The sequence below is a fragment of the Populus nigra genome, chromosome 4 (assembly GCF_951802175.1).
Source record: "Populus nigra chromosome 4, ddPopNigr1.1, whole genome shotgun sequence".
Classification (NCBI taxonomy): Eukaryota; Viridiplantae; Streptophyta; class Magnoliopsida; order Malpighiales; family Salicaceae; genus Populus; species Populus nigra.
Window position 1 is genome coordinate 24322074 of NC_084855.1, and position 27535 is coordinate 24349608.

General features: G+C 34.7%; 5 protein-coding genes across 8 annotated transcripts; 2 read left to right on the forward strand and 3 right to left on the reverse strand.

The window, feature by feature from the left end:
• Positions 1–3615: 3615 nt before the first annotated feature.
• Positions 3616–7979, forward strand: LOC133692272 (alcohol dehydrogenase class-3). Its single transcript, XM_062113089.1, has 9 exons — positions 3616–3777; positions 3901–4037; positions 5147–5193; positions 5284–5609; positions 6091–6173; positions 6275–6350; positions 7170–7327; positions 7404–7565; positions 7658–7979. The coding sequence occupies exons 1-9, from the start codon at positions 3744–3746 to the stop codon at positions 7772–7774; spliced, it is 1140 nt and encodes a 379-aa protein (XP_061969073.1). The 5' UTR covers positions 3616–3743; the 3' UTR covers positions 7775–7979.
• Positions 7980–9991: 2012 nt separating this feature from the next.
• Positions 9992–11979, forward strand: LOC133692693 (ammonium transporter 1 member 4-like). The gene has a single exon (XM_062113800.1). It carries the CDS (start codon positions 10253–10255, stop codon positions 11720–11722), a length of 1470 nt encoding a protein of 489 aa, XP_061969784.1. The 5' UTR covers positions 9992–10252; the 3' UTR covers positions 11723–11979.
• Positions 11980–12287: 308 nt separating this feature from the next.
• On the reverse strand, positions 12288–14248 carry LOC133692692 (ammonium transporter 1 member 2-like). The gene has a single exon (XM_062113799.1). The coding sequence runs from the start codon at positions 13975–13977 to the stop codon at positions 12490–12492; it is 1488 nt and encodes a 495-aa protein (XP_061969783.1). The 5' UTR covers positions 13978–14248; the 3' UTR covers positions 12288–12489.
• A 139-nt stretch (positions 14249–14387) lies between these two features.
• LOC133692694 (uncharacterized) lies at positions 14388–18077 on the reverse strand. The gene is made up of 8 exons (XM_062113801.1): positions 17726–18077; positions 17408–17620; positions 17065–17256; positions 16783–16985; positions 16589–16667; positions 16074–16194; positions 14974–15066; positions 14388–14876 (listed from the first exon to the last, which is right to left on the reverse strand). The coding sequence occupies exons 1-8, from the start codon at positions 17828–17830 to the stop codon at positions 14803–14805; spliced, it is 1080 nt and encodes a 359-aa protein (XP_061969785.1). The 5' UTR covers positions 17831–18077; the 3' UTR covers positions 14388–14802.
• A 2264-nt stretch (positions 18078–20341) lies between these two features.
• LOC133692011 (RPM1 interacting protein 13-like) lies at positions 20342–24333 on the reverse strand. Of its 4 annotated transcripts, XM_062112656.1 has the most exons (5): positions 23723–24333; positions 22297–22383; positions 21737–22196; positions 21092–21619; positions 20342–20627 (listed from the first exon to the last, which is right to left on the reverse strand). In XM_062112656.1, the coding sequence occupies exons 1-5, from the start codon at positions 24086–24088 to the stop codon at positions 20473–20475; spliced, it is 1596 nt and encodes a 531-aa protein (XP_061968640.1). In that variant the 5' UTR covers positions 24089–24333; the 3' UTR covers positions 20342–20472. The 4 variants fall into 4 exon arrangements, with proteins under 4 accessions (XP_061968640.1, XP_061968637.1, XP_061968639.1 ...); XM_062112653.1 differs by having other exon boundaries at positions 21092–22196; positions 23723–24332; XM_062112655.1 differs by having other exon boundaries at positions 20578–20714; positions 21092–22196; positions 23723–24331.
• Positions 24334–27535: the final 3202 nt, after the last annotated feature.

The following is a 27535-nucleotide window of genomic DNA, read 5'->3' on the forward strand; positions in this document are numbered from 1 at the left end:
ACTATTAAATTTGAAATAAATTTTATTACTATTGAAAAAGCATAGATTTGTTTTGAAGGATAAAAAACTGTTTTGGTTTAAATACTTCCACTTAGAAGAATAAGATAGTATCTTTTCAATATGGGATAAAAAACTCTTTGAGGTAATTTTTTAAACTTAATTGTTTACAACATACATATGTTATATCCACATGGATTATTTCTTAATTTTTTCATATAAGATATTAAAATCTTAAATATTTTTTTAATTTTTCTGGTTTGATCCGAGTTAACCCGTATAACCAAGGACCCGATCCCTTGACTGGGTCATCTCTAAAGTCGGGTTTGATAACTATTGTTATCATGCAAATATATATTTTTATTTGTTATGTTTTTTGAACTATCAAAATGCATTTATTAATCTGCATAAATAATTTTTTATAAAATAAAAATATTTAACCCACGACATAGCATAGCATGAGTGAAATAGCTAGTAAAAACTAAATAATGTTTAATTGGAGGCTAAATTAAAAAGTTGAGGGAGTCATTTTCCATTCGAACTACGTGTGTCTAGAATCTAGATAGTTGATCTTGAAAAACGTCAAAAAAAAGAAGATCTAATTCGTGATTTCTCAAGATTTCATTTAGGAAGGATGTCGAAACAAGGCGACATGATGTTATCATTTGCAAGGCAGTAACACCAACTTTTCTAGAGCTCATTTTGACTCACAAGTGTCTCGTTACCCATCACTCAGTCCATGATGATTATTTGTTTTTTTAGTTGAAATTTAATTTAATGTGTTTTTCATGTCTGTTTTAAATGATTTGAACGTGTTTATATAAAATAAAAAACATGACGCATTGCATTACCAATCACGCACATAAAATCCTTCATCTTTATCCTCTACTATTTATACATTTCATGCTTCTCGACAAAGCTTCATGGGCATGCCTCAGTCACTTCTTGTCACGAGTCCTTGTACTCTTCTTCTTCAAGGATTGCCTCCTCCCTTTTGCTTGCTTCATGCTCATGGCAACACCCACGGTGAATTACCTTCTCCTGCCTTTGACAACCTAGGAGTCGCCACCTCGTACGGCCAGTTCTGAGTCTTCATTTCTTGTTTAAAACACAGTTTCAATATGAGAAAGCATGGTCGGTGGTCAGGAAAGTATGTTTTCATCTTGATATATAAGGTTCGAATTCTAGAGTCATCATCACTAAGTAATTCTTCCGAGAATATGTTTGTTTTTATTTTCAAAAGGTATTTTTAAATTATTTTTTTATGTTAAAAACAAATTTTAAAAATTAAAAAAATATATTTTTCAATAAATTTCAAAACAAAAATTATTTTAAAAAATAACTGTAAATAGTACTTAAATAAACTATATTCATTAAAAAATAAAAACATGACCACGAGGTCGTTAGCTCTCTCTTTTGATATATTGAAAATAAAATAAAAAAGTTTAGAAAAAAATTATTTTTTAATAAATTTTCAAATAAAAATACTTTTTTTAAAAAATACGTAAATATATTATATTCATTAAAAATAAAACATGAACACGAGGTCGTTAACTAAATTCTCTCTCTTGATATATTGAAAAAAAATAATAATTTTAGAACATTAATATATCATCATGTAAACGATGAATTGATGGAAATGAAATGAAAGTGATTTGCTAAAAAATCTTCTTATTAATATTTGCCCTTTAGAGATAACAGTATAAGCTAATGATTTATGAGTTTTATTTTTTTTATTTTTTTTTTACTTATGTAACTAAATATGAGTTTTACTCCTATTTAACTCCCTTCATTGTACCAAATGAAACGTAGTTTTACTCCTTTTTTTTTCCCCTCTCGTTTCCTTTATATTATTTCCCAAATATTCTCATACACTAACCCATAGTTTTTATGCTCAACCCGGTCCAAGATCCGGGTTTCGAGTTTTGACCGGGTCACCAGATTTTAACCGGGTCGCTCGGGTCAATTCTTTTTTTTAAATCAAAACAACACTGTTTTAGTAAAAAAACAAAAGTCAAGGGATCGCAACCCAGTTTTTGACTGGGTCTTACCGGATCAACTTGTTGACTTGCCGGGTCATTCCTTTTCTTACTTGTTTTTTAACTCGATCCAATTCTAGCTCTAAATTAACCGGGTTCTAAATCGATCTGATAGATCAGACCGAATTTCTAAACCATGCACTAAACACATTGCGAGGATCCTTGCAGTTTGGAGTTGCTAATCAAGCCCTTTTAAGTAGGTATAAATTTGATTTTTTTTCTTACTTGAAATTATTTTTTTATGTTTTTTATTATTATTTTAATATAAAAAAATATATTTAAAAAAATAAAAAAATATTTTAATATATTTTAAAAAATATTTTTTTAAAAATCATATTATCACATTCTAAAAAAATTCCGAATATCATTTTGAAACACGGTACAATTGACTTTTCTCAATAATCTCTAAATCTTTATTTAATAGCGAGATTACTGTCACTTCCCTTGCAGTCACCTGGCTCTCAAATCTGTCACCAAAGCCCACAAAAGCCCACTGTTGCAGGCTTGTTTCAAAAGCCCGAAATCAATACGAGAGACTCACATCTCTAAAACCCAACTAATTTAGAGCAGGCCCACCACCACGAACCCAAGTCACTTTCGCGAAGAAAGTTCCAAGTATAGGCATAGTTGTGGCCCAGGCTCTGAAGTCTGAACTAGTTTAGGCCTAGATACATCCGAGTGAATTATTATTATTTTTAATAGTATTATTTTTTACAAAATTCAATAGTCTTGAGTATCAAGTCATTAGGTCGTCAGTATTAAAAAACAAACAGTTCAAAATAAAAATTAATTTAAAACAATTCTTAAATTATCAGATCATAAAATTCATTCTTTTTAGAGTCTATCTATTTTTATATTTTAAAAATATTTTTTAAAAAATTATTGTATCTCTCCTTTAACCACTCAAGTTTAAACTAAATATTTTATTTATCATTAAATAAATGATTATTCCATAACATTTAGAATTTCTCTTGCAGAACGTGGAACATGCCTATTGGCTACCGCAGAGTTGTCAAAGCATTGACCTCGTACGAAAAGATTGGTCATAAATTATAAATCTGGCCTTTGCCATCACTAATAAAAAATAAAATCCTTTTTTATATTTAATATCAAACAAAACATTTAAATGTTTTTTTAATATTTTTAATTCATATATTAAAATTAATATTTACATTTAGATGATATATTTTTATTTTTTTCTAAAATATTTAGATTAGGTTATAATGAAATTAAGCTGGGAGAGATTATATATAAAAAATATAAGAATTTAACTATTAATTTTAGAATTGTAATACTAAGAAAAATAATTCTAAACTATAATTGAATTCTACGAATGACTGTTAATTAAAGTATGATAAATAATATAAAATAAATGATAATATTAATACATCAATACTTATTTCATTATTATTAAAGTGTTATTATTGATATTATCATTTATTTTTTGTTCAATAATAAAAAAATATTATTCAATCAGTTAAACAATCTTGTATCAATATAATATATTCATAAATTATTTTTATAAAAAAACCACATAACTAGTTTTTTTTTTTTAAATATGATGGCCTCTTATTAAAAAAAAAAAAAGAAAAAAAAGAAAGAAAGGGGGAACTCCTTGGCCCCTACTTATCTATAAAAAACATCCACACCTTCTTCCACCGCCACTCTCTTAGCTCTATAATTGACTTTCACTGCATCCATCCATCCATGGCTACTCAGGGACAGGTCATCACTTGCCGAGGTACTTTCTCTCGCTCTCTCTCACACAGACGTAATGTATCTATGTATGCATGTGTGTGTGTGTGTGTTTTTTAATTAGTATAGCCGAATCTATGATTTTGGATATGGAAATGAAAATGTGAAGCTGCGGTTGCTTGGGAGGCGAACAAGCCGCTGGTGATAGAGGAAGTGCAGGTGGCTCCACCACAGGCCGGTGAGGTTCGAGTCAAGATTCTCTTCGCTGCTCTTTGCCACACTGATGCTTACACCTGGAGTGGCAAGGTATCGTATTTTCTTTTATAAATTTCATTTCTTTTTCCGGGAATTTTCCTGATCTCAAGAGTTTCGTACAGTTATTATTATTTGCTTTTTGATAATTCCCATATATATTTTTCTTTAATTTTTTTGTAGGAAATGTTGGCAATTATTATAGAAAAACGGGGGAAAAAGAAAGAAAGAAAAGGCTGTTCTTGAAATTTTTAGGTTTTCATTGGTCAAAAAGGGTTGATCTTAGTTGCCATTTATATGTGTGATAAGCTCTGTTAACTAAACTGGATAGTGTGTGTGGCGGAGGCAGTAAAAGAAAAGATGATATTGATTTAGGGTATTTTGTCTTGAATTTCTATTTTTCCATTGGTCATAAAGGGTTGATCTTTGCTTCCATCCACGGGTGTGATAGCTCAAATGTTGGCTAAACTGGATATTGTGTGGCAAAAGGAAGTAAAAGAAAAGATGCACTTGATTTAGGGTATTTTGTCTTTTAATTTATAGCTTTTCATTGGTCAAAAAGGGTTCATCTTTGCTTCCATCTATGGGTGTGATGAGCTTGAATTTTAGCTAAACTGGATAGTGTGTGGCATAGGGCAGTAAAAGAAAAGATGCACTTGATTTTGGGTGTTTTGTCTTGAATTTCTAGGTTTTCATAGGTCAAAAAGGGTTGATCTTTGCTGCCATCTAAGGGTGTGATAAGCTCGAATGTTTGCTAAACTGTATAGTGCGTGGCATAGGGCAGTAAAAGAAAAGATGCACTTGATTTTAGGAATTTCCAGGTCTTCATTAGTCAAAAAGGTTTGATCTTTGCCTGCCATCTGTCAGTGCGATAAGCTTGAATGTTATCTAAACTAGAAAGTGCAAGGCTTAGGGCAGTAAAAGAACAGATGCTCTTGATTTGTTGTATTTTGAGTAGCCTGAAAAGGAACAGTTATTACAAATATATTAGTTTTATTTTGTGTTTTTATGAAGAACTAAACATAATGCCTTGTTGCTTAATCTAATAAACATTCAAGATTTTTTCCATTTTTTTCTTTTCTTTTTGGGCTTTATGTTCTTGCTGCCATTATTATTTTTATTTATTTGTTTGATATTGATGTTATTTAATTTTTGCCTTTCAGGATCCGGAAGGGCTCTTCCCTTGTATTCTTGGTCATGAGGCTGCTGGGTATGCATATCATAGACATTATCCAATGTATTCAACTGCTTGTGTTGTCTTTTATTGGAACAGGAGATGTGGTTGGTTTTCTTGACACAGGATTGTAGAAAGTGTTGGTGAAGGTGTGACTGAGGTTCAACCAGGTGATCATGTTATCCCTTGCTACCAGGCGGAATGCAGAGAGTGCAAGTTTTGCAAATCAGGGAAGACAAACCTTTGTGGCAAAGTTCGCGCAGCAACTGGTGTTGGAGTCATGATGAATGATCGTAAAACTCGTTTCTCAATTAATGGAAAACCTATCTACCATTTCATGGGAACCTCAACATTCAGCCAGTACACAGTTGTACATGATGTTAGTGTTGCCAAGATTGACCCAAAAGCTCCTTTGGAGAAGGTTTGCCTCCTTGGCTGTGGTGTTCCTACCGGTAAGTGTGGCGTAGTTTTTCAATACTTTAAATTACGACATAGTAATTTTTCTGTTGATAAACTGCATTTCTATTGTTAATCTTTGGCATACTTGTGTGGAGAGCCAGTTCCTAAAGCATTGTTTTCCTTGGATATTGTTGTTCATATTCAACAAGGCCCCAACACGTTTTCCTAATGGCTTGTTCTTTTTGCTACATTGTGGTTACGATTGATTTGCTTTAGGAACTTTTAAATCTATCCCTTTAAAATAAAATTCTTCTCTAGGGAGATTCTTTTGTTGCACTTGAAGTTTCTGTTTGAATCACTAGCTGAATTGCTGGTTTGCTAAAAATTAAGCTTAGCTGCAACATTAATTCTTATTTATGCGATTACTCTTCTGATTGAAGCCTACCCGTGCTTTTCGATGTCTGTTTAGATTTTTTAGATGATGTAATGCTTTCATCTTCATGTATGCTAGTATAACACACTTGTTGTGTTTAGGTCTTGGAGCAGTTTGGAACACTGCAAAAGTTGAAGCAGGGTCCATTGTTGCAATTTTTGGACTTGGGACAGTTGGCCTTGCAGTAAGTTGTGAAAATGCCTATCTAGCTTGGTCTCCCTCACCCTTGGAAAAATAGAACCATTTTCTGTTGTCCACTTAAAAATAACTTTATTTTATGGACAGGTTGCAGAGGGTGCAAAAACAGCTGGTGCTTCACGGATTATAGGTATAGATATTGACAGCAAAAAGTTTGATAGAGGTACCTCTTCGTTCTCCATTCCATTTAGCATGCTTGAGTGTTCAAGAATAAATTTACATAATTTGTCTGTTTGACAATCATTGTTCTGTCCTCAAACCAAGGGATATTGTGTCTTTAATCGACTGACCTTGTCTGGAAGAACTTTTTAATGGGAAGCAAAGGGAATTTTTTAACCCTCCATTCCTCTCCTTTTTTTTGAAAAGGTCCCTCCCAAGTTGGTGGGTAATAAAGGAGAAAGGGGTAACTTTATAATAAACTCTACCTCATAACCTCAAGGATATATAATCATCACCTTCCCCACCCTTGCTATAACCCAAAAAATATTTCTCAACTCCCATTTTTCCTTCCCTTTTCTTCCCCTCAACTCCCTTCATATACTTCCACTTCCTTTCCTCCCTCTCCCTTCCTGAATCCCCACACACATGGTTGTAGTTCGTTGTCTGCTGGTCCATTCAATTGGCAACTAGTAGGAAAATAAAATGTCTTATACTGGATGACATGGATATGCTTAAAATTGCCATGCCGATGGTGTGGTGTATTATAACTAAATTAGCACACATCCATGCCTAATGCACTGCATTTCAGCTGTGGTTCAAATAAACGCCTCCAAAACCTATTACTTGAAAGGAAACATATCTACATATCAGAACTGCCTTTTAATGTGGAATATGGGAGTGTTGATTTTCCAGCATCATCTTCCTCGCTTTATCTAGCCTAAGAGTTATCTGTTTCCAAGCTGTGGAGGAAAGATGCTTATATCAATATACATCATGCTTAGACGCCCGTCTTAATTACTATGTGTAAATTTCTATGCAACAGCAAAGGATTTTGGAGTTACTGAATTTGTGAATCCAAAGGACCACGATAAACCAATTCAACAGGTGCTCATTGATCTCACTGATGGTGGTGTTGACTATAGTTTTGAGTGCATCGGAAATGTTTCTGTAATGAGGGCTGCTTTGGAGTGCTGTCACAAGGCAAGTATGCTTGAATTAGTGGTAATAGCCATGTATTTATCTAGAGATCACTTGTGACTTGCCTGGAAATTTTTAGGGCTGGGGAACCTCGGTTATTGTGGGGGTTGCAGCATCTGGCCAGGAAATAAGCACTCGTCCTTTCCAGTTAGTGACTGGCCGTGTTTGGAAAGGAACAGCTTTTGGTGGTTTCAAGAGCCGTTCACAGGTGCCTATGCTCGTAGACAAGTACATGAAAAAGGTTCGAGCATATCATGTAACTATATATTTCTTTGTGCGTTCAATACTTAAACTAAACAGGATGCTGAGTTATCCTATCCACTCTTATCACAGGAAATTAAGGTTGATGAGTACATCACCCATAATCTGACTCTTCCAGAGATGAACCAGGCATTTGATCTGCTGCATGAAGGTAGCTGCCTCCGGTGCGTGCTTGATATGCAAGTCTAAGGTTAAGTCCCATGGTGTTTCATGGCCTGCCTGCCTTATTTTATAGGGAATGCGATGTGCTGTGCTGTCGCCTTCCTTTCTTTTCGGTTGAATGGAAAAGAAAAAAACCTTTTAGGTGCAAGGATATTATGCATGAAATAAGAAACGTGTGCACAATGTACGTATAAGCTTTTACTTGTATGAAAAGGTGGTAATGTTGATAGAATCTTGAGGTTTTGCATGGATGAGGATGGTATGTTTGCTGTGTTTGTGTTAAATGAACATGTGTTACTTATTGCAATGTCACAATATGATGATAACTGAAGCATCTGTGTGTTGATCCGACCTTTTGAATTGTCTGATGGAGAGACTGATTTTTCACCGGAAATAGTTATGGCTGCTGGATAATGGTATGTTGTGCATATGTATATTTACTTTAGTTAACGGTTAAATCCTTTGGCATCTAGCACCAACCTAGTCGACAGAGGCTTGGTGCTAATGGAGCTACTTACAGTTTCACTCCCTACCATCCCATAGCGCATAAAAATCCTTTAAGCAGGCATGCTGGTGAAGACATGAGCAACCAGAAACTGTTCCAATGTAGTGAGGCTAGGGTAGGAGAGATTGTCGTGCAGATTTGGAAGTGAATGGATGCTGATTTGTAACTCAAGATTTATGAATAACACGAGGAGAAGATGAAAATTGTGAAACTAAAATCTAAAAGTGCTAGATGAATACGCCACTAAAATCCAAAAGGGGCAGATGAAAATTTTTAAAATGTGTTTTTTTTACTTGAAAAAATAGTTTAAAAATTAATAATTTTTACGTGTTTATATTAAAAATAAAAAAATCTAAAAACAATTATTTTCATATATTTTTAAGCCACAAACTATTAAAAAAAAAAACAGTTTTAAATCACAAAAGTTCAGGTGAGCATTCGGGATTTGCCAAGACTATATTATATTGCACTCCATCAGTTCGCAGTGTATTCTATCTCAAGAATCAGGCTTTAATGGAATCTTTTTTGAAGAGTAATCTTGATATTTAGTTAGTTTTCAGAAATAACATAATAATTAGGACAATGAGAATATGCCTTTTATTTATTTATTTTTGTTTTGAAATGATCAAAAAATCATTTTAAAATTATTTTAAAATTTTCTTTATTTTATGAGAATGTCTTTTATTTTATTTTTTATTTTATGATTTTAACATACTAATATTAAAAATTAAAAATATATAAAAAAATCATTTTGAAATATTTTAAGTGAAAATCATTTATATATAAGAGCTTGAATTCATTTTGGTATCCATTGAATTTAGGTCAAGTAGTCGGTATAAATTCAGGGTGGCGATGAACTGTAAGTAGTAAATTATGGCTAATTGTGCAACCAAAATGCTAATTACAGGGTGGTAATGAACTGTAATTGCTGCTAGTAAGTCAATTAATGACTGATTCTGAAACCGAAAACACTGATTAAATAATTAATTTACCTTCTCTGTCGAGAATCAAGATGCATGGAATCCCATCTGCATACAGATTCTTGCCCCTTCAAAATAAATTAGGGTTCCTTTTTCCAAGATATATTTGTGAAATCAATGGTCGTTCCCCCCAACAAGCGAATCCTGCAATTATAGAAAGCCAGATGAGAAATCGAAAATGGTGCAACGATTCAATTTCTCGATTTTTAAAATAATATAATTATGGTATAATAATTATGCATTTCCTTGATTGCATAAAAAAAAAAACAAATTCAACACATACTAAATAATTAATGGTAAACATATAATAATAATAATAATAATAAATTCACAACTAAAATCAAAAATTTAATAAGTTAACTTAGATTAATTGAAATTCATCTAATATATTATTGTCTTATTTTTTTTAGCTTAAACTTTTTTTTTGTATTTAAATAATTTTTAATCCAACCTGTAACATTGGGGAATGTAATCTAGCCCTGATTATAAAAGAATATGATAAGAAAAAAATATAAAAATACACACTAGTCATTGAATCATAATCTTAAAAAAAATTAACCAGTTAGTATTTCACAATAAAATAAAAAGATACAAAAGATATAAATATATTTAGTAAAAGAAACATATAAAATCATGTTCTTCTTTTGTATTCTCCCTGTATATTCGTATTTTCTATTCCGCTAATTTAAAGTTCACTTATATATTTATAATTTTTATTAGTATATGTTCTTGTTGTTGAGCATTAATATTGGGAATTAGCAGAGGATACAGCTAATTTCTATCGTTTCTACGAGCCAGAAATAGACCTCAGGCTTTATTTAGCCAAAGAGAATATACAGTCAACGGCCAACAAATAGCCACCCATAGTTTGCCATGAGCATACGGATACCATAAACAGCAAGTCCCCACCATCAGATTCTCTCCACAGTCCTTCCCTTCCTTCTTATATTTAGTCACCAACCCCTCCACCATCATCATACCTTTTGGCAGAAGCACTAAGAGAACTTACATCACCTTTCAATGGCATCATCGCCTCTATCATGCTCAGCTTCTGACCTGTACCCCCTTCTGGGCGATGGTGCCAATGCCACGGCTGCTGCTGAGTTCTTTTGTGGCCGTTTTGAGGCTATCTCAAACAAATTCGTTGATACAGGATACGCAGTGGATAGCACATACCTTCTTTTTTCTGCGTACTTGGTTTTTGCAATGCAGCTTGGCTTTGCCATGCTCTGTGCTGGTTCTGTCCGAGCAAAGAACACGATGAACATCATGCTGACGAATGTTCTTGACGCTGCAGCCGGTGGTCTGTTTTACTATACTTTTGGTTTTGCTCTTGCTTTTGGCTCACCATCAAATGGATTCATTGGCCAACACTTCTTTGGCTTGAGCAAGTTCCCATCGCCATCGTTTGATTATGGTTATTTCCTGTATCAGTGGGCTTTTGCTATAGCAGTAGCAGGAATCACAAGTGGTTCTATAGCAGAAAGAACTCAGTTTGTTGCTTATTTGGTATATTCTTCTTTCTTGACTGGTTTGGTTTATCCTATCGTCTCACATTGGTTCTGGTCCGCGGATGGCTGGGCTAGCCCTGCAAGAGCAGAAAATCTCCTGTTTGGTTCTGGTGTTATTGATTTTGCTGGTTCTGGTGTGGTCCATTTGGTTGGTGCTGTTGCTGGTTTGTGGGGTGCCCTCATTGAAGGTCCCCGTATCGGCCGGTTTGATCATGCTGGTCGTGCTGTTACTCTCCGTGGACACAGTGGCACATTGGTTGTTTTAGGTACTTTCTTGTTGTGGTTTGGTTGGTATGGATTCAATCCTGGTTCGTTTATCAATATCTCGAAAAGTTATGAAAGTGGTTCTTATTATGGACAATGGAGTGCTATTGGTAGAACTGCAGCGACCACAACTCTAGCAGGCTGCACAGCTGCATTGACCACTCTATTTGGCAAGAGGTTGTTAGCTGGTCACTGGAATGTTACTGATGTTTGCAATGGCTTGCTTGGTGGGTTTGCTGCCATAACTGGTGGGTGCTCCGTTGTCGATCCATGGGCTGCAGTTCTTTGTGGTTTTGTGTCTGCTTGGGTTCTTATTGGGTGCAACAAGTTGGCTGAGAAGTTCCATTATGATGATCCCTTGGAGGCAACACAACTTCATGGAGGGTGTGGTTCTTGGGGGATTATATTTACTGCATTGTTTGCAAAGGAGGCCTATGTTAATGAGGTTTATCCAGGTCAACCAGGGAGGCCATATGGGCTGTTCATGGGAGGGGGCGCAAGGCTCTTAGCTGCACATATAGTACAGATTTTGGTGATTGTGGCTTGGGTGAGTGTCACTATGGGGACAGTGTTTTTTATTCTGCATAAGTTGAAGCTTTTGAGGATCTCAGCAGAAGAAGAGACGGCAGGAATGGACTTGACAAGCCATGGTGGGCTTGCTTATGTGTATACTGATCATGAAGACGAAGTAAAAAAGCAGCTAGGTGTTGTCTGAGAAAGATGGAGATTAGCAGTGGGAAATGGAAAGTCTTTGGACATGATTGCACATTGTTTCGGTGGAGTTGATTTCACGGCAAGGATGCGTGGGTGGAGTTAGAACTTGGAAAGCAAACAACACTAGCATTCCAATTGCTTTATACAATTAATATAGATTTCGAATAAAATAGGAGGATTTGAGATGTCCCTTTTCATCCGTGTTTGGTTATTATCTCAGTAAATAGAATGCTTATGTTGGTGCTTGAATGGTTTAAACAGTTGTTGCAATTAGCAGGTGCCGCCATGCCAGGCCATGCCTTGCCTTGCCTTCTTCAGGAGGTTGCTATTTTATAGTGCTTGTTGTGGGGAATCTTTTCCAAAAATCGCAAGCAGCAGCAATTTTGAAGAAATTGACCAAATCTTGATGTAATCATCATGAGATCCTTATATAAATTTGAAGAGTCAAGAGAAAGCCCCACCTACATGCGACTGCCAACTTGTTGATGCCTTTTGCTGATCGAGGAAAGACACTTGATGGTGTCATTATAGGGGAAGAACTTTCATAATTTAAAGCATAATCCATCTTAGAAAGAAATAATTAAACAATGAAATTCAGATTTTTAAGATTCCAATACTGATTTCTCGAAGGAATTCATCATCCATCCAAATTCCTTGAGTTAATTCATTGGTTCCTAGTCTAGACTGTGCAGGCTAAGACAACGAAAAAGACAAACAGATTAAGAAGATTAAAGATCAAATGCAGTTCCTGAAACTGAATCAAACAACCTAGGGATCCACCTTTGTCATCATAAATGATTTCTTCTGCATTGCATCATCATGCTCATCATAATATGCATATGCCAATCCACCATGGCTTGTCAAATCCATTCCTGCCATCTCCTCGTCCGCTGAGATCCTCAGAAGCTTGAATTTGTGCAGTATCCAGAACAATGTCCCCATTGTCACACTCACCCATCCTGTGATCACCAAAATCTGGACCATGTGTGCTGCCAAGAGCCTTCCACCACCTCCCATAAGCAGTCCATATGGCCTCCCTGGTTTCCCACTATAAATCTCGTTGACATATGTTTCCTTTGCAAACAATGCAGTGAAGATAATACCCCATGCACCACACCCTCCATGAAGTTGTGCTGCCTCCAAAGGATCATCATAATGGAATTTATCTGCCAGTTTGTTGCAGCCAATTAGGACCCAAGCTGCAACAAATCCGCAAATGATCGCTGCCCATGGATCTACAACCGCGCATCCAGAGGTGATTGCTGCAAAACCACCTAGCAAACCATTGCAGACATCAGTCACATTCCAGTTTCCAGCAAGCATGCGTTTGCCAAAGAGAGTGGTTAGTGCAGCAGAGCTCCCTGCAAGTGTTGTTGTCACGGCTGTTCTACCAATAGCACTCCATTGGCCATAATAAGAACCAACATCTCCATAAGTTCTTAGGATGTTGAGAAATGAACCTGGATTGAAACCATACCACCCGAACCACAATAGGAATGTGCCTAAAACAACCAATGTACCACTATGTCCACGGAGAGCCATCGACTTGCCTTCATGGTCGAATCTTCCCATTCGGGGGCCTTCAATGAGAGCACCCCAGAGTCCAGCAATCCCTCCAACCATATGTACAACACCAGAACCAGCAAAATCAATGACCCCAGATCCAAATAAAAGATTACCATCAGCTCTACCAGCACTAGCCCAACCATCAGCTGACCAGAACCAATGAGAGACAATAGGATAAACCAAACCAGTCAAGAATGAGGAGTATATCAAATATGAAACAAATTGTGTTCTTTCAGCAATGGATCCACTAGTGATCCCAGCAGCTGCAATGGCAAAAGCCCACTGATAAAGAAAGTAGCCATAGTCGAAAGAAGGTGATGGAAAACTTTCAAGGCCAAAGAACTGCTTGCCAATGAATCCATTGGAAGGGCTCCCAAAGGCAAAGGCAAAACCAAAAAGGTAATAAAAAAGGCCACCAGTGGCAGCATCAAGAACATTGGTTAGCATAATGTTCATGGTATTTTTGGCACGTACAGACCCAGCACACAACATGGCAAAGCCAAGTTGCATGGCAAAGACAAGGTAGGCAGAGAAAAGAAGGTAAGTGTTGTCAATAGCATAGGCTGTGTCAACAAAATGGTCTGAAACCGCAACAAAGCGAGTACAAATGTACTCAGCAGCTGCCGTGGCATTGGCAGCACCACCTAGTAAGGACTGGAGGTCAGAGGCAGAGCAAGTTAGAGCTGCCATTGTAAATAGAAATAAAAAAAATAGGAAAGAAAAATGGCTGTGTGCGTGCTTGTTGTTTGGAAGATGTAGGGTTTGTTTTATAAAGGAAAGATAGAGAGATTCCTGGGTTGAAGGAGATTCCAAGGAGATCCCAGGGTTGAATAGAATATCATTTTGACACAAATACTCGTAGACTCAGACTTTGTAACCGATTTCCCTTTATTCCTTCTTGGACTAAGGGAGGATCTTGGCGTATGTCATTACGAAAATCAAGGATAAAAGATAATGCCTGATTTGCCACCACTAGATTCTTTTTTAAGAAAAGGTCAGAAGAATTTGAAAGGGTACAGAATGCCATAAAAAAAAAGGCAAGATTTTCCATTTTTTTCCCAAGGAACTTAATTGGTTGGAGTTGCATTTAAGGGAGAAGGAAAAAAAAAGATATGGGTCAATATATTGATAAATAACAATTGCAAATGGTGTAACAACAGGGGACTAGCAAAAGTTGGGCTAAAGGAGCCTCTCATTACACATCTTTCAAGCGCTTTCAGCACTGGCTATCCATATAAAATAGGCAATAAGTACTCATTTTCAATGGTTTGATATGAGGAAATTTAAGCAGCATGATAGCCTGAACAGTTGATACATGACACCCTTGTTTTTCCAGACACGGTGTTGGGGCTGCTGACGGTAGTGATACTTTATGGTTGGTTTACATCTATAATCCTGAACAATGAAATTGTGGCTGGTACTAGGTGCCATCGAGGTGGTTTGCTTTAACTCATTAGTGGATGTCGACAACCTTTAAAAACCAGTGTCACTAGTCATCGTCCAGACACAACTTGCTCATGGTGGAAGAGACCACTTGCCAGCTTTGAACTCTTTATAGAAGCTCGAGCGTTTTGAAACGACATAAAAAACTGCACATACCAAATTGAATGGAGAGAAATAAAACGAAATGGAAATGAAATGGCTGCACTTATGCACACAAAAATTGTCAAGAACCTATACGCAGACCTGGGATCCCAGAGATTATGAAGTCAGGTTCTTTCAAAACATCACAAAGCATTCTCTTTTCATTTACTTTTACCCATTTTGAAGAGCCCTTTCCTGGAAAGTCAAACAGAAGAAGTTTAGATACATTCACCTGGGTAATACATAAAACAATCCATGTTGATGCGAAATAAATGGTCAAAAGAAACATGACTTGTACCAACACCAGTAGTTAGCTAGTTCCTTGTAGTTTTCACTCCTTGACAGTTAGTACTTCCTCTGGCAAGTATATAGCACATGTTCTTTGATTATATAGCAGAGGTTCTTTGATTTAAACCTCCTTAGTTTTGGCTACCTAACAATTGTGAATGTGGACCAAACTGATTAAATAATAACACATCAACCTATATCATCAGTCTTAACAAAATAAGCATGTTTCAAGGTAAGGAAACTTGAAATTAGAGAATGATGCCATTGGTGAAGCAGGTGCGCCTAATAACTTATCTAGTATCACAGTATTCAACATTTCAAGGCATCATTCTTTAATTCCTCCAATAAAACAGTTGTGGTCAACATAATCCACTTGACTAGCATGTTTCTAAAGATAACTATTCCTTAATTCTTACAATAAAATGGTTTCTGACAAATTCTGTGACAGAGTCAACATAATGCAGCTGGCTAGCATGATTTTAAAGGAAACTATTCTTATTTGGCTAACATTGATGACAGGGTGACACGTCATTCCATTCGATTTGGTTAAGTGAATATGATTATTAGGGAATCATAACCAAGAATGTTGGAAACTAAAGAACACAATCCACATGCTTAACAGGGGCCCTCCTATCTATCAAGGACAGAAGGAACAAACTGCTAAATGATTGCTGTGGATACAAGTCAGTTGATCCCAACCCCCAACTGAAGACCTCAGTTTTGGCATACCAGAAGTTATCAGTCTACAGCATACATGGAACTGATAAGTAAGAAGCAACAGCAAACAACAAAATACAGCAGGTATAGAGTGGCTGCAATCCCCTTCTCCTTGGAAAGTGGAACCAAAATCAAGCGATCAAACTTGCTTGAAAAGAACAGTCTTCATAAGGGAATATTAGAAAATTTTATGATACCTGAACCATGACTTTCGATGGCATCCTTCTCTTCATCAACACTCTCCACATTGGCACCCGAGGTCCCATCTAGTAGATAATGAAGAATTTTTTTCTTGGATAAAGGAACTCCAGAACCAGCCTGATGAATGAAGAGCAGTGATTAGAAATGAAGTAAAGAGTCATCACCAAAGCTACATATGCAACCCACTGCTATATAATATTGTCAGTCTGATGTATATGAACTTTCGGACAGATAATCTTCTCTAAATCATTATGATCTGGACATTACTTCAAAATAATGAGTATGTAGCACTCGAAACGCCTAAGGGGTACATCATGTTTGAAAAATATAAGCAGCCTTATCTCCAAATACACACAAAACAAACACAATATTAGCAGCCCTAATACATAAGAATATTCTGCATACAGCACAATAGCAAGAGGATCATGATTAAATCTTTTGATAGAACACTGCAATGTCGAATAACAAGTGAGATGATTTGTGAGCATTGCTATGACTAGAAAGAGCTTACCTCATAGTATAATTCAACAGCTTCACGGGTATAATTGTTTTCTGTATCCCATGGCAACGGCGGACAACTTTCTGAGAACATGTTTGAAAGCTAAGGATATCATATAATGCAGTATATATATAAGGGCAGGGAACATTAAATGCAAATTAATAGGACATATGGTAATAAAAACAAAGAATGCTAATAAAATGGATATCATGTCAAGATGGGCCGAAAACATGTCTGTTTCACAGAAGTCTTCAATGAAGTCACTGGACATAACCTCTGCATACAGAAGAAGAACCGGCCAATGAAGAATTTTATTTTTATCAAGTACTGGTTTCCTCAATCCAACAAGTTCTCCAAACATTGCCTTCCCCACCTTCAACCCTCTATCTTCAATGGCAGAAAGTAGGTCCTGAACATTTGAAGTAGAGAAAAGATTGTTACCTATCGTTTACAGCTCATCATTCATTCTAAAAGTTCAAAAATGGAACCTTAGCCTCTGACACAGCCTTTGAAACTTCAGCCTCACGTTTATCATGTTCCATCTTCACTAAATTTATCTGATTGGCAAGCTTTTTCAGTTCTTCGTTATCTGGGTCTTGCTCGAGTCCATTTTCACTAAAAGATTTTGCCTCCACCAACAAATTCAATGACAGAGATGCCTTGGCAGCTCGATACATTGCCTAGTAATTAAACCAGATGATTCACAGCAGACCAGAACATCAAAGCAATTTCCAGAAAATAAAGCAAAGTAAGGAAGGACTTTGAGATAAAAAAAATAATAAATAATAACAATAACAACAACAACAACAACAACAACAAATATAAAACTACCTTAACGTTGGTGGGGCAAAGCTTAATAGCCTCCTGAGCATCTGTAAGAGCTCGCCGGTAATTTCCGAGCAGTAGATTCACATGGGCTCTATTGGAATAAACGATTGCGTTGTCAGAATCACTAAGAGCTTCCTGGTTTATCGCCCTCGTGTAGCATTCGATAGCGTCAGAGTAATGCTTCTTACCCATCTTCACATATTCATTACCTTTCTCCTTCAAAAAAAACAATCATGGGCATTCAAGAATCTGAACGGAAATAAAAATAATAGCAGTAATTCTTGCAAAAGATGAAGAAGAGATAAATTAATAAATAATTACCTTAAGTTCAAGTGCAGTAGAGTGTTTAAGAGCGGAGATGGCTTGGAGGTCAGCAATCTCGCTCTCTGTTTTGGGTTCTGACCCTGCTTCCATCCATAGCGCCATTTCCCTAATTGCTGTTTACGACACACAGAGAAGAAAGGCACGCAGAGACGCAGACTACTGATGAGTAGAAGAGGCAGCTGCCGTCGGCGTTTCTTGAAACACTAAAGGTGTTTGTGTTTTTGTCTCGTGGTTTACAGAGGGAGTCTAGTGTCTTGGACTTCTCTTCTTTATACTACAACACACGCACGCACGCAGCCAGTTCGGAGATTTTCATGAAGCTTCGGAAGCTGAGACCTAAGAGGTGTTACAGATTACAATAACTTTATTTATTATTGAATATAAATAAATAAGAAGTATATAGTAAAAATACAAAAAAAAATTTCAAAATACACATGATCTTAATTCAGAATCTATTTATAGATTTTACTAATTCATGTTATATGTGCACTATTAGAGTTTTATTATATTTCTTAATATTTAGTATTATTCAATTGCAATAATTACTTTTTTTAATCTGCAATGGACTCACTCGAGTCAAAATATCTCTAATCAAATGTCTATCGTAGAGTAACAGTGCCTCGTTTTTTTAGCGTAATTATCTGACTTGGTGTGGAATCAAACCTGATTAAAGTCCAGGATCAACAAATTAATTTGGATTAATTTTTGAAAAATATTATATATATATATATATTAATTTTTATAATTGAGTTAATAGATTGCAGATAAATCACTTAAATTTTAGTAGATTGTTGGTTTGAAAGAAATCTAAGTATAGATTTTAACACCTATGGTTTTAAGATTTTACTGCAATGAATTGTTAATTTTTTTATATGAAAATTATAAATATAGCTTGTTTAAATAATTAATTTATAGAAAATAAATTAAATTTGACCCAATTATGGAAGCAAAAAAATCCTTTCTTTTCATCATTTAAAGTTAAACCATGGCAGCTTATGGGACACAGATTTTTGTTTCAGTTTTTTTTTATTTTTGTCAAAATTAGATTTTGCACATTTAGTAAATACTAGATTATTATTACCAATACTCTAAAACATGTGGGGAAAATACTATAACTTTCCTTACATGTTTTTGTTTTTTTTTGCATTTTTTTTCCATTTCCCACATGCTTTTTCATTTTTTTTGTTTTTTTATTTTTTTTTCAAAATCATCTTCTTCTTTTTTTCATCCTTTTATTTTTATGTTTTTTTCAAAATTTTCTTTGATGATTTTATTTTTTTACTATTAAACTAGTTGAGAATTTAGCTTTATAGTTTTTTTCTTTGAAACATTGTCGATTGCTACAGTGTTTCTCCACATAGTTTTTGTTTTGTTACAATGTTTTTCCACATTTTTTTTTATAAAATTATCTTTGTTGAATTTATTATTTTTAATATTGAGATGGTTAAGAATTTAGCTTTGTAGTTTTTTTTCTTTAAACATTTTGGATTGCTAGAGTGTTTCTCCATATGGTTTTTATGTTTTTTTTATGATTTTCTTCAAAATTATCTTTGTCGATTTTATTTTTTTAATATTGAGTTGGTTGAAAATTACAACTGTAGTTTTCCTCACAAAACATTGAAGATTGCTATATTGTTTCTCTACATGGATCTTTTTTTTTTCTTTTTTTATGATTTTTGTTTTTTTATATAATTTTTTAAAAAATTATCTTTGTTGCTTCTATTTTTTTAATTAAGTTGATTGAGAATTTAGCTTTGTACTTTTTTTTTAAACCACTGTGGATCATTCCCCACATATTTTTTTTGTTATGAATTTTTTTCAAAATTATCTTTGTCAATTTTATTTTTTTACTATTGAGCTGGTTAAGAATTACAATGGTATATTTCCTTACAAAACACTATAAATTGCTACAGTGTTTTCCTACTTAGTTTTTTTTCCTTTTGTTTTTTTGTGTTTTTTCCTAAAATCATTTTTGTAGTTTTTTCTTGAAAGCATTGTAGATTGCAACAACCTTTCTCCATATAATTTTTTTTCATAAATTCACGACAACGCACAAGCATGCCACAAGCACGCGGCAACGCGCGGGCATGACATCTAGTTTAGCACTAAAACTGCAGGTCAGATCTGAAAGTAAAAAAAAAATATTTAGGTGTTAATAATATGTTTTCTAGTAGAATTTTTTTTTTTACTTAACATATCTAAAAACAACCCAAATAATTGAAAAACATAATTTAACTAAAAACATTTCAAGACATTTCTTTTAAAAATATTTGAAATGATAACATATTGAATTAAACTAAATCAATATGGATTAACTTGTTATATCCACGACCTTAATCGTAAAACCATGATAACTTTATAAAAAGCAAATTATAATACTCAATACTCATTCAACCCAATATTAAAAGATAATTTTTTAAAAAAAAACAAAAAAAAAAACAAACAAATTAAATCAAATCAGGTTACCCTTCAAACCAAGAAAATAGCGAGGACCTCGCTTAAGTCCATCATCATATCCAGAAAAACAGTCAGGACCTCGTTCAAGTCCATCCATGGTTTCAGGCAAGACGATCATAATGTTTTAGGAAATGCTGGTGAAAATTCTCAGGCCGATAAAATGGAACCAACCATAGAACATAGTGCTTCTTCATAACTAATAAGGCTACGTTCTTTTCCAGTAAAATAAAATATGCTACAGGGGATTATCACTGTCAGCGGAGTCTATGGCTTCTCACACATGACAATCATCTCGTGACGACCGTTGGTGACCAACAGCAGATTATGGAAATAAAAGACCATTTCTGGCTCTCAACAGACTGATACTTGACCCAGCTGTGGCCATACACTATCACATGACCCAGCCCTGCGCATATCGGACCTTTCTTAACAGCACCTGTATCTGGATCAATGGTTACCAGCAGCCGAGGATTGATAACCATTCATCACATTGCAACATCAATACTTCTAGCGTTCTGCAAATAACCTACTGAAGAAAGATAGACGACCAGCTCTTGAACTTGCATGAATTGCAGAAAATGGATAGATGGAAATGGAGGCCAACATAGAGGTTCCCGGGGAAAAGAGTGAGAGAAAACTTGTAGAGTTGTTCATCTAACATTTGGATTCATAAATACAAGAACACATAACAGCCAGCCTCAAAAAGGCATCAATGGTTGCATAACTTTGTACAATTTTTGTCAAGAAGGATTTTACACAAATCAGCTTAAAAATAACAGCTATTATGTTTATTTTTTGAAACATTAGCGGCAACAATCATCTATGCTTATTTTCTTAAGACAAGCAGTGGCCATGACTAAACATGTGTCGGATCATTCCAAAAATTTGCATCAAAATAAGGCATACCTGTGTCAATACCAAGACGTTCAGGAGAAACACCATTCAGATCATGAGGCACAAAACCATCTGAAACCACTGGCACAGCTTGGTTTAAAAAAATGCTATCAACAAGCTCATGATCCTTGTAGTGGAATTGAGCACTTTCAATTTCAGCAAACTGAGAATTTAACAGCTTAACAGTTGATGGCTCATTGTTGGACACTGTGCCATGAATAATATTTTCAATAGAAGCTCCCTGATCACTTTGACTTGAGTTGTTAACTTGACAAAAGTCAAAATCAGAAAAAAACGAATCTGCATCATTTTCACCTTGATTCCCAAGCTGATAAAGACTTTGGCCATCATTTGACTGAAGGGTAGGTTGACTGCCTACTTCAGATCTCGAAGGCATGGTATTTACAATGACACTGCCCATGTTGGGCTGGGGGGAGCTCTGGTATGTATGTGATTCAAAATTTGCATTGGGTAAAACATAATGCAAACTAGAGGGATTTTCCTTTGATGTAGCCAGAGGAGCAACATTCCTTGCATATCCTGAAGCAGGAGCATAATTCATGTTCAATGGTACATGTGTGGAATGGTTTGTACCCAAAGCATGCGCAACAAGTCCCGGCATTTTATACATTGTACTAGAAGAGACAAATCGCTGACCTAAGGCATTAGGATGTCTATCCCGTTGAACATCAGTACGCACACCAAGTGCTTGTTGTGAAACTGAGCGAGATAGGAGTCTATTTCTGCCTAGAACACATCCTGGTTGACGACTTCTACGGTTTCTGATGATTTTTGGGATGCCCATGGTGGAGGAGGAGCAAGAACGGATCGCGTGTATCCTAGAAACCTGATTCTGCAGCATAGGATTGTGTGTCAAGGACTGATTATGCGGTACAATATCTAGAGATCCTACATGGTTAAGTAGGGGAAAGGCCATTGGAACAGTAACGTCAGGAAGTTTTGAAACTGGGACTGGGGCATCTTTCCCTGTTCTATAAATTTTACGCTGATTTTTCCACGTCTCCTGCTTATCAGTGGCATGACAATGGTCAATAGTAGAGACACCTGTACCCCAGTGCACACATGGTGCAAGTGAGTCACAAACGTAACAGTGGCACTGCATGTCATGAAACACAGAAATCAGAATAGCAGAATGTAAGTATTGACTATAAAGAGTTGATGTTTGGCTTTTACAGAAGAGTTTAGAGCAAACTTGCCAGGTGACAATGTCTTTCATGTGGAGTAGAACCAAAAGGAAATTCAACACAAAGATGTCTTGGATGAGGGTAGTCTCGGCATGCAACCTGCAAAAAGGAAGGTAAGCATCAGAGAAATAGTACCAACAGCTTCATGCCCAAACAGGAGGGAAAATGGGATTTAGGGCTACCAAAATAAAGAGATTATCAGACTGCAAGCAGACAAATTTTGACGGTTTAAAGGCGAATAGTAAAAATCCATGGATTATGCACAACATTTAGAGTTCTTCTCTTAAGCAGATGAGGGCCTGCTAAAGAGTTTTCAAAGTCCATATCGGCAGATTTACACCATATTTTCACATTTAATTAGGTTAGGAAGAAATTGATTTCATTGATTTATGTTCTCTTCATTCACAAGGCTTGATTTTGGTAATTTCCAGGCTTAATGTTGAGTTGGATTTCCACCATTGAGTCCTAGCTTGAGGTTATCTACATTCTAAGAGTTTTAATATATAGTCATAGGCAATCTGATAGCCCAAAAGCTCTTATTTTTCTGAGCATTTAAACACAATTGTGCAGCCTAAGAAATTTCAATTACTTTTTCAGATGCTACTAATAAATACTATTCACAAAGCAGCTCACTTGAAGAATAATTCCTCTTGTTAAATGACTGTCTTACATCAAATTACAACTCCAGGAACAAGTCAGGCCTAGTAATACATGAGCAACAAACAGAATAAAAAGACATCCACCAAGGGTAGTTTACAAATCTGTTAACAAACCTCCCACATGTTAAAAACGAACACAAATTCAGGGAACGAACCCGAACATATAGTGGCCAGAAGTAACTTCCAACCAAGTCCCTAAATGATTCAGACAACTTGCAATGCATGCGACTCAGAAGTGAATATCATGAACAAAATTAACCAAGATTCCATGAATAATCTCAAAACCAAAACCAAATGCTCAACCATTAAGAAATGTAATTTTCTCAATTAAACCCCTTATCACATTAAGTAACAGTGAGGCAGTCCCAAATAATCAGTTTAGAAGCTCCCTTCATGACAGGCTCGAGAGGCTTTCGCCATAGCTCATGTATTTTAATTTCCTTTCTTTCACCTTCCTTGAAAGAATCCAGCCCTAATCCTTCACTTCCAACAGAACAATAATCATCCCCAACATTTCATGAATACAGCACAAACCATCATTCAAAAACAACAAATTGATAGTAAAATCGCCAGCGGGGTTGCACTTTCATGTCCTCCACCTTCACATTACTGCAACACAAAATCAACAAAATTTCCTACACACAATAATTACACCATTCGTCGCCAACAAAACCACATAATTATATTTCTCTCAAACACACAAGAACCCTAACATAAAAAATCCATCTTATTTACACACATTAACTTTTTTTATAAAAAAAAAAACAGAAAGGAATTACCTGGCCTTTTTCTGCAACAACAAGAACATCATCACCGTCGTCAGAACTATCGGTCTCGTTCCGGCAGACATCATCAACAGCAGAAACCGGCTTATCAGGATCACCGCCCAACACAACGCAATCATCATCGTCACCATCGAGAACAAACTTAATATCCGCCACCTGATTCGACGACTTTGACTTAGACTTAGGTTTCGGCGGATTATACTCCCCGACAATCACAACCTCATCAGAATCATCCTTCTCCTTGTCAACGGTCCGTAACAGCTCCGTCAACCAGTTACAATCGTCGTCGAACTCCTTGGGCTCTTCAATCGCCGGCTCTTCGTCTGAGCTGATGTCGAACACAACAGAATTTGAATCCATTGTAAGTTAGAGCAAAATTGAGGGTTTTTTGTGTAAACGACTTGACGTTTACCATGTGCTGATCAAAATCTAGAAATCCCCAATTCAAGTGTAGAGGGATTAGAAAATAGAGAGTGAGAGTCTGATTTTTATTTTTATTATTTTGGGGGAGAGAGTGAGTGAGGGAAGGGAGAGAGGTTGGAACAGGGCTGCAAAGAAAGGGAGAAAGGTGTTCATCAGACTCCACTCGCACCCCTAAACAATATCCACAATACCACTCATATCCCCTAAAAAAAAACTAAATTGACAAAAGAGCCATAATATAAGTGAATTTAACATATAGGGACTAAATACATGTTTTCTACAACTATAAGGATTCTTTTATTATTTTTCTATACTATAAGGATTACGTTGTAATTTAGCCGGTCTTGGCGCGTCACGAGACTCTTTCCTGGCAAGTGGTTAGTTAGGTTGAACTTCTGGTGCTGTTTGGAACGCGAGAACTTTTGTCCTGTCCACTGTTACTGTTTCTTGGTTGGGTTTTGATTTTTATTTTTCTCTCAAAACAAACAGAGAATGGTCAAGTGATTAAACTAGGGAAAAAAATTCAAAGTCTTCTTTATATTTTCAAAGTCCAAGTTTATTTTTGAGCTAGACATGGTATGGCTCATGATTTTTTCTTGACAATAAAGTTATTGACTTGATGGGAATATTTTTTTTGTTGCGTGCATTACAAACATAGCGATAAAATATCATTTAGTTAAAGTTAAATAAATAAAATATAAATATAAAATAAATAAATTTTTGTACTTTCAATTTACGAAACATTAAGTATAAGAAAAATATGTAATTTTTTATTTTTATTGTCTATGTATTCTATGTTTCAAGAAAATAAAGAAATACCTTCTGACACTGGACAACTTGAATTTAAATGATTTGTGAGATTTTAAAATATTTTTAAATTTTTTTAAAAAAAATTCTTTTGATATTATTCTTTATTTTTTATTTTTTTTTATCATTTTAAATTATAAAGTATTTATATAGGTAATTCAAGTTATTTTTAAACCGATCTGTTTATGAATTTGACTACATATTATGAATAATATTATGATAATTCTATTAAATGGGATTAAATTAAATTTTACATGAATCATCATGGGATCCTTGCTATTGATTATTATTATTATTATTATATTTATCCTTTCTATAATTTTACAATTGTGATTTTGTTTCTAAATCTTTTTTCTTTCATGCATTAGTAGTGGGCCGTGGTGGTTCAATGCCTTCCGTTCATACTTGAGCTTGGGCCTCGTACGTTCATTCACCATCACAAGATCTATCCTGCGATCAATATTAGTCTGATGGGTTTGATTATTTCCTCCTCCTCCTCTTATCAACAAACACACAATCTATAAAGGCAGGACACAAGAAACTCAGTCACTGTTTTTTTTTTTTTTTTTTCATTTGAAATTATGATGGAGTGTGTCTGGCTTAAAAAAATTTCAAATTAATGTTTTTTTTTAGTATTTTAAAAAAAATTTGATGTGTTAAAATCAAAAATAAAAAAACAAATTTAATACAAATTATTTTAATATATTTTTAAATAAAAAATAATTTACATCACAATAATAAACATATAATTAATGGTCATACATCAACATCCAAACAATTAATGACTAATTATTTATTTACATGGTAACTATGGAAAGAAAAACATTGTTTTTTATGGTTTTTTTTATCCCAACCATGATTTGAAATAATGCAGGCTACTAAGGTCTCATGTAGTATTACGATGTAACTGTGTTTTTAAAAAAAGTTAAGGTTTTTTTGTTTTAAATTAATTTTTTGATTTTTTTTATTGTTTTGATAATCTAATATTAAAAATAAATTTTTAAAAATAAAAATATATATATTATTTTAATATATTACAAATAAAATATATTTTAAAAAACAATAACTATCACAAGTACAAGCTTATCCCGAATGCATCATCACTCAAGCAATTACATTGAAAAGGAATTTGATCAAGCATTGACGGGTATTGCTAATTTCGACAACATATTTTTCTTAATGTGGAGGAAATATATATTATCTACTAGGCATACCCTAACCTCTTCACATAATTCCGACGAAAATAACCCAGAAAAAGATTGATTTACACACAAGGTATGAGTTATGTTAACCCTTTCCCCATGAGGATTATATTAAAATATATCCAAAGAAAAATATGGACCTTCCTTGTATTTTGCCGGGCTGTGTATCCATCCACATTATCTTAAAAATATATTTATTAAACTTCACTTGATTTTATAGGTTGACGTGGAAAATTCAAGATTTAAAACCTGATTCATGTAGATTTTAGAAAGATATTAATTTGGTAAAACTTAGTTAACCCGATTAGATTTTTAATGACTTAATTGATTTGGTTAAACTTAATTTGAACCTGATTAGGCAAATGATATTTTTTTTCTTCAGATAAAACTATTTTGTTTTAGTAAGAAATCAGTTCTGTGCCAGTGGAAATACCTGGAAAAGAGTTCATTCTCGATGATTTCGAGTCCTACGTTGCCTTCTTAATGCTGCTGTCATCTTCTTCCTTGGAAATTTGTACCCTCTCACGCAGTAACAAGATGTGGGTTCATGATGATGATATAATTTAATTGGTCAAATTTTTAATTTATTTTATAAAAGTTATTTTGAATTTTATTAATTTCAAGATCATTGAAAAATTACATGATTGTTAACTTTAGAACTCATTAACTTCAGAAACACTCACGTTAATTAAAAAAAAAATAGGCTGATAGATGTGGAGACAAAGAATAAAGGCATCGGATTTCTTTGCCATAAAATTCACAGTAGAAACTATTTATTTTTTTATTTAAAAAATAATTTTTTATTTTAAATTAATATTTTTAAATCAATTTAATATGACAATATCAAAAATAAATTTTAAATAATAATAATAATAATAATACTAATAAAATATTTTAATATATTTTTAAATAAAAAATATTTAAAAAAATAATTATTACTATATTCTTAATACTAGCCAACACCAACATGAGCCGACTGCTACCGAACATATGCACATTGCTTTCCTCATGGCCCAAGCTTCGATTGTCTTCTAGTTGACAGTCATTAAGAGGAAAAATCCCCAGTGGCCCACGAATATTTATCAAGGTATGATGTAATCATGAAGGATCGATGGTGGTGGGCAGAAGACAGGAGCCATATATATCAGTCAGACAATGCAACACAGCTACGCATGTTTGAACAATTTAAGGAGATTTTAGTTCAACTGAAAACCATCGTGCTTGTTCCGAGTGCAACTGCCAGCAATAGTCAACACAGCTACGCATTGTGCAAATTGACTCGAAAACTTATGTAAGTATAAGCATAACAGATCCATTAAAAAAAAATATAGAGTTGGAAATCTTTCGGGTAGTAAATTAATATTTAGGCATGGAT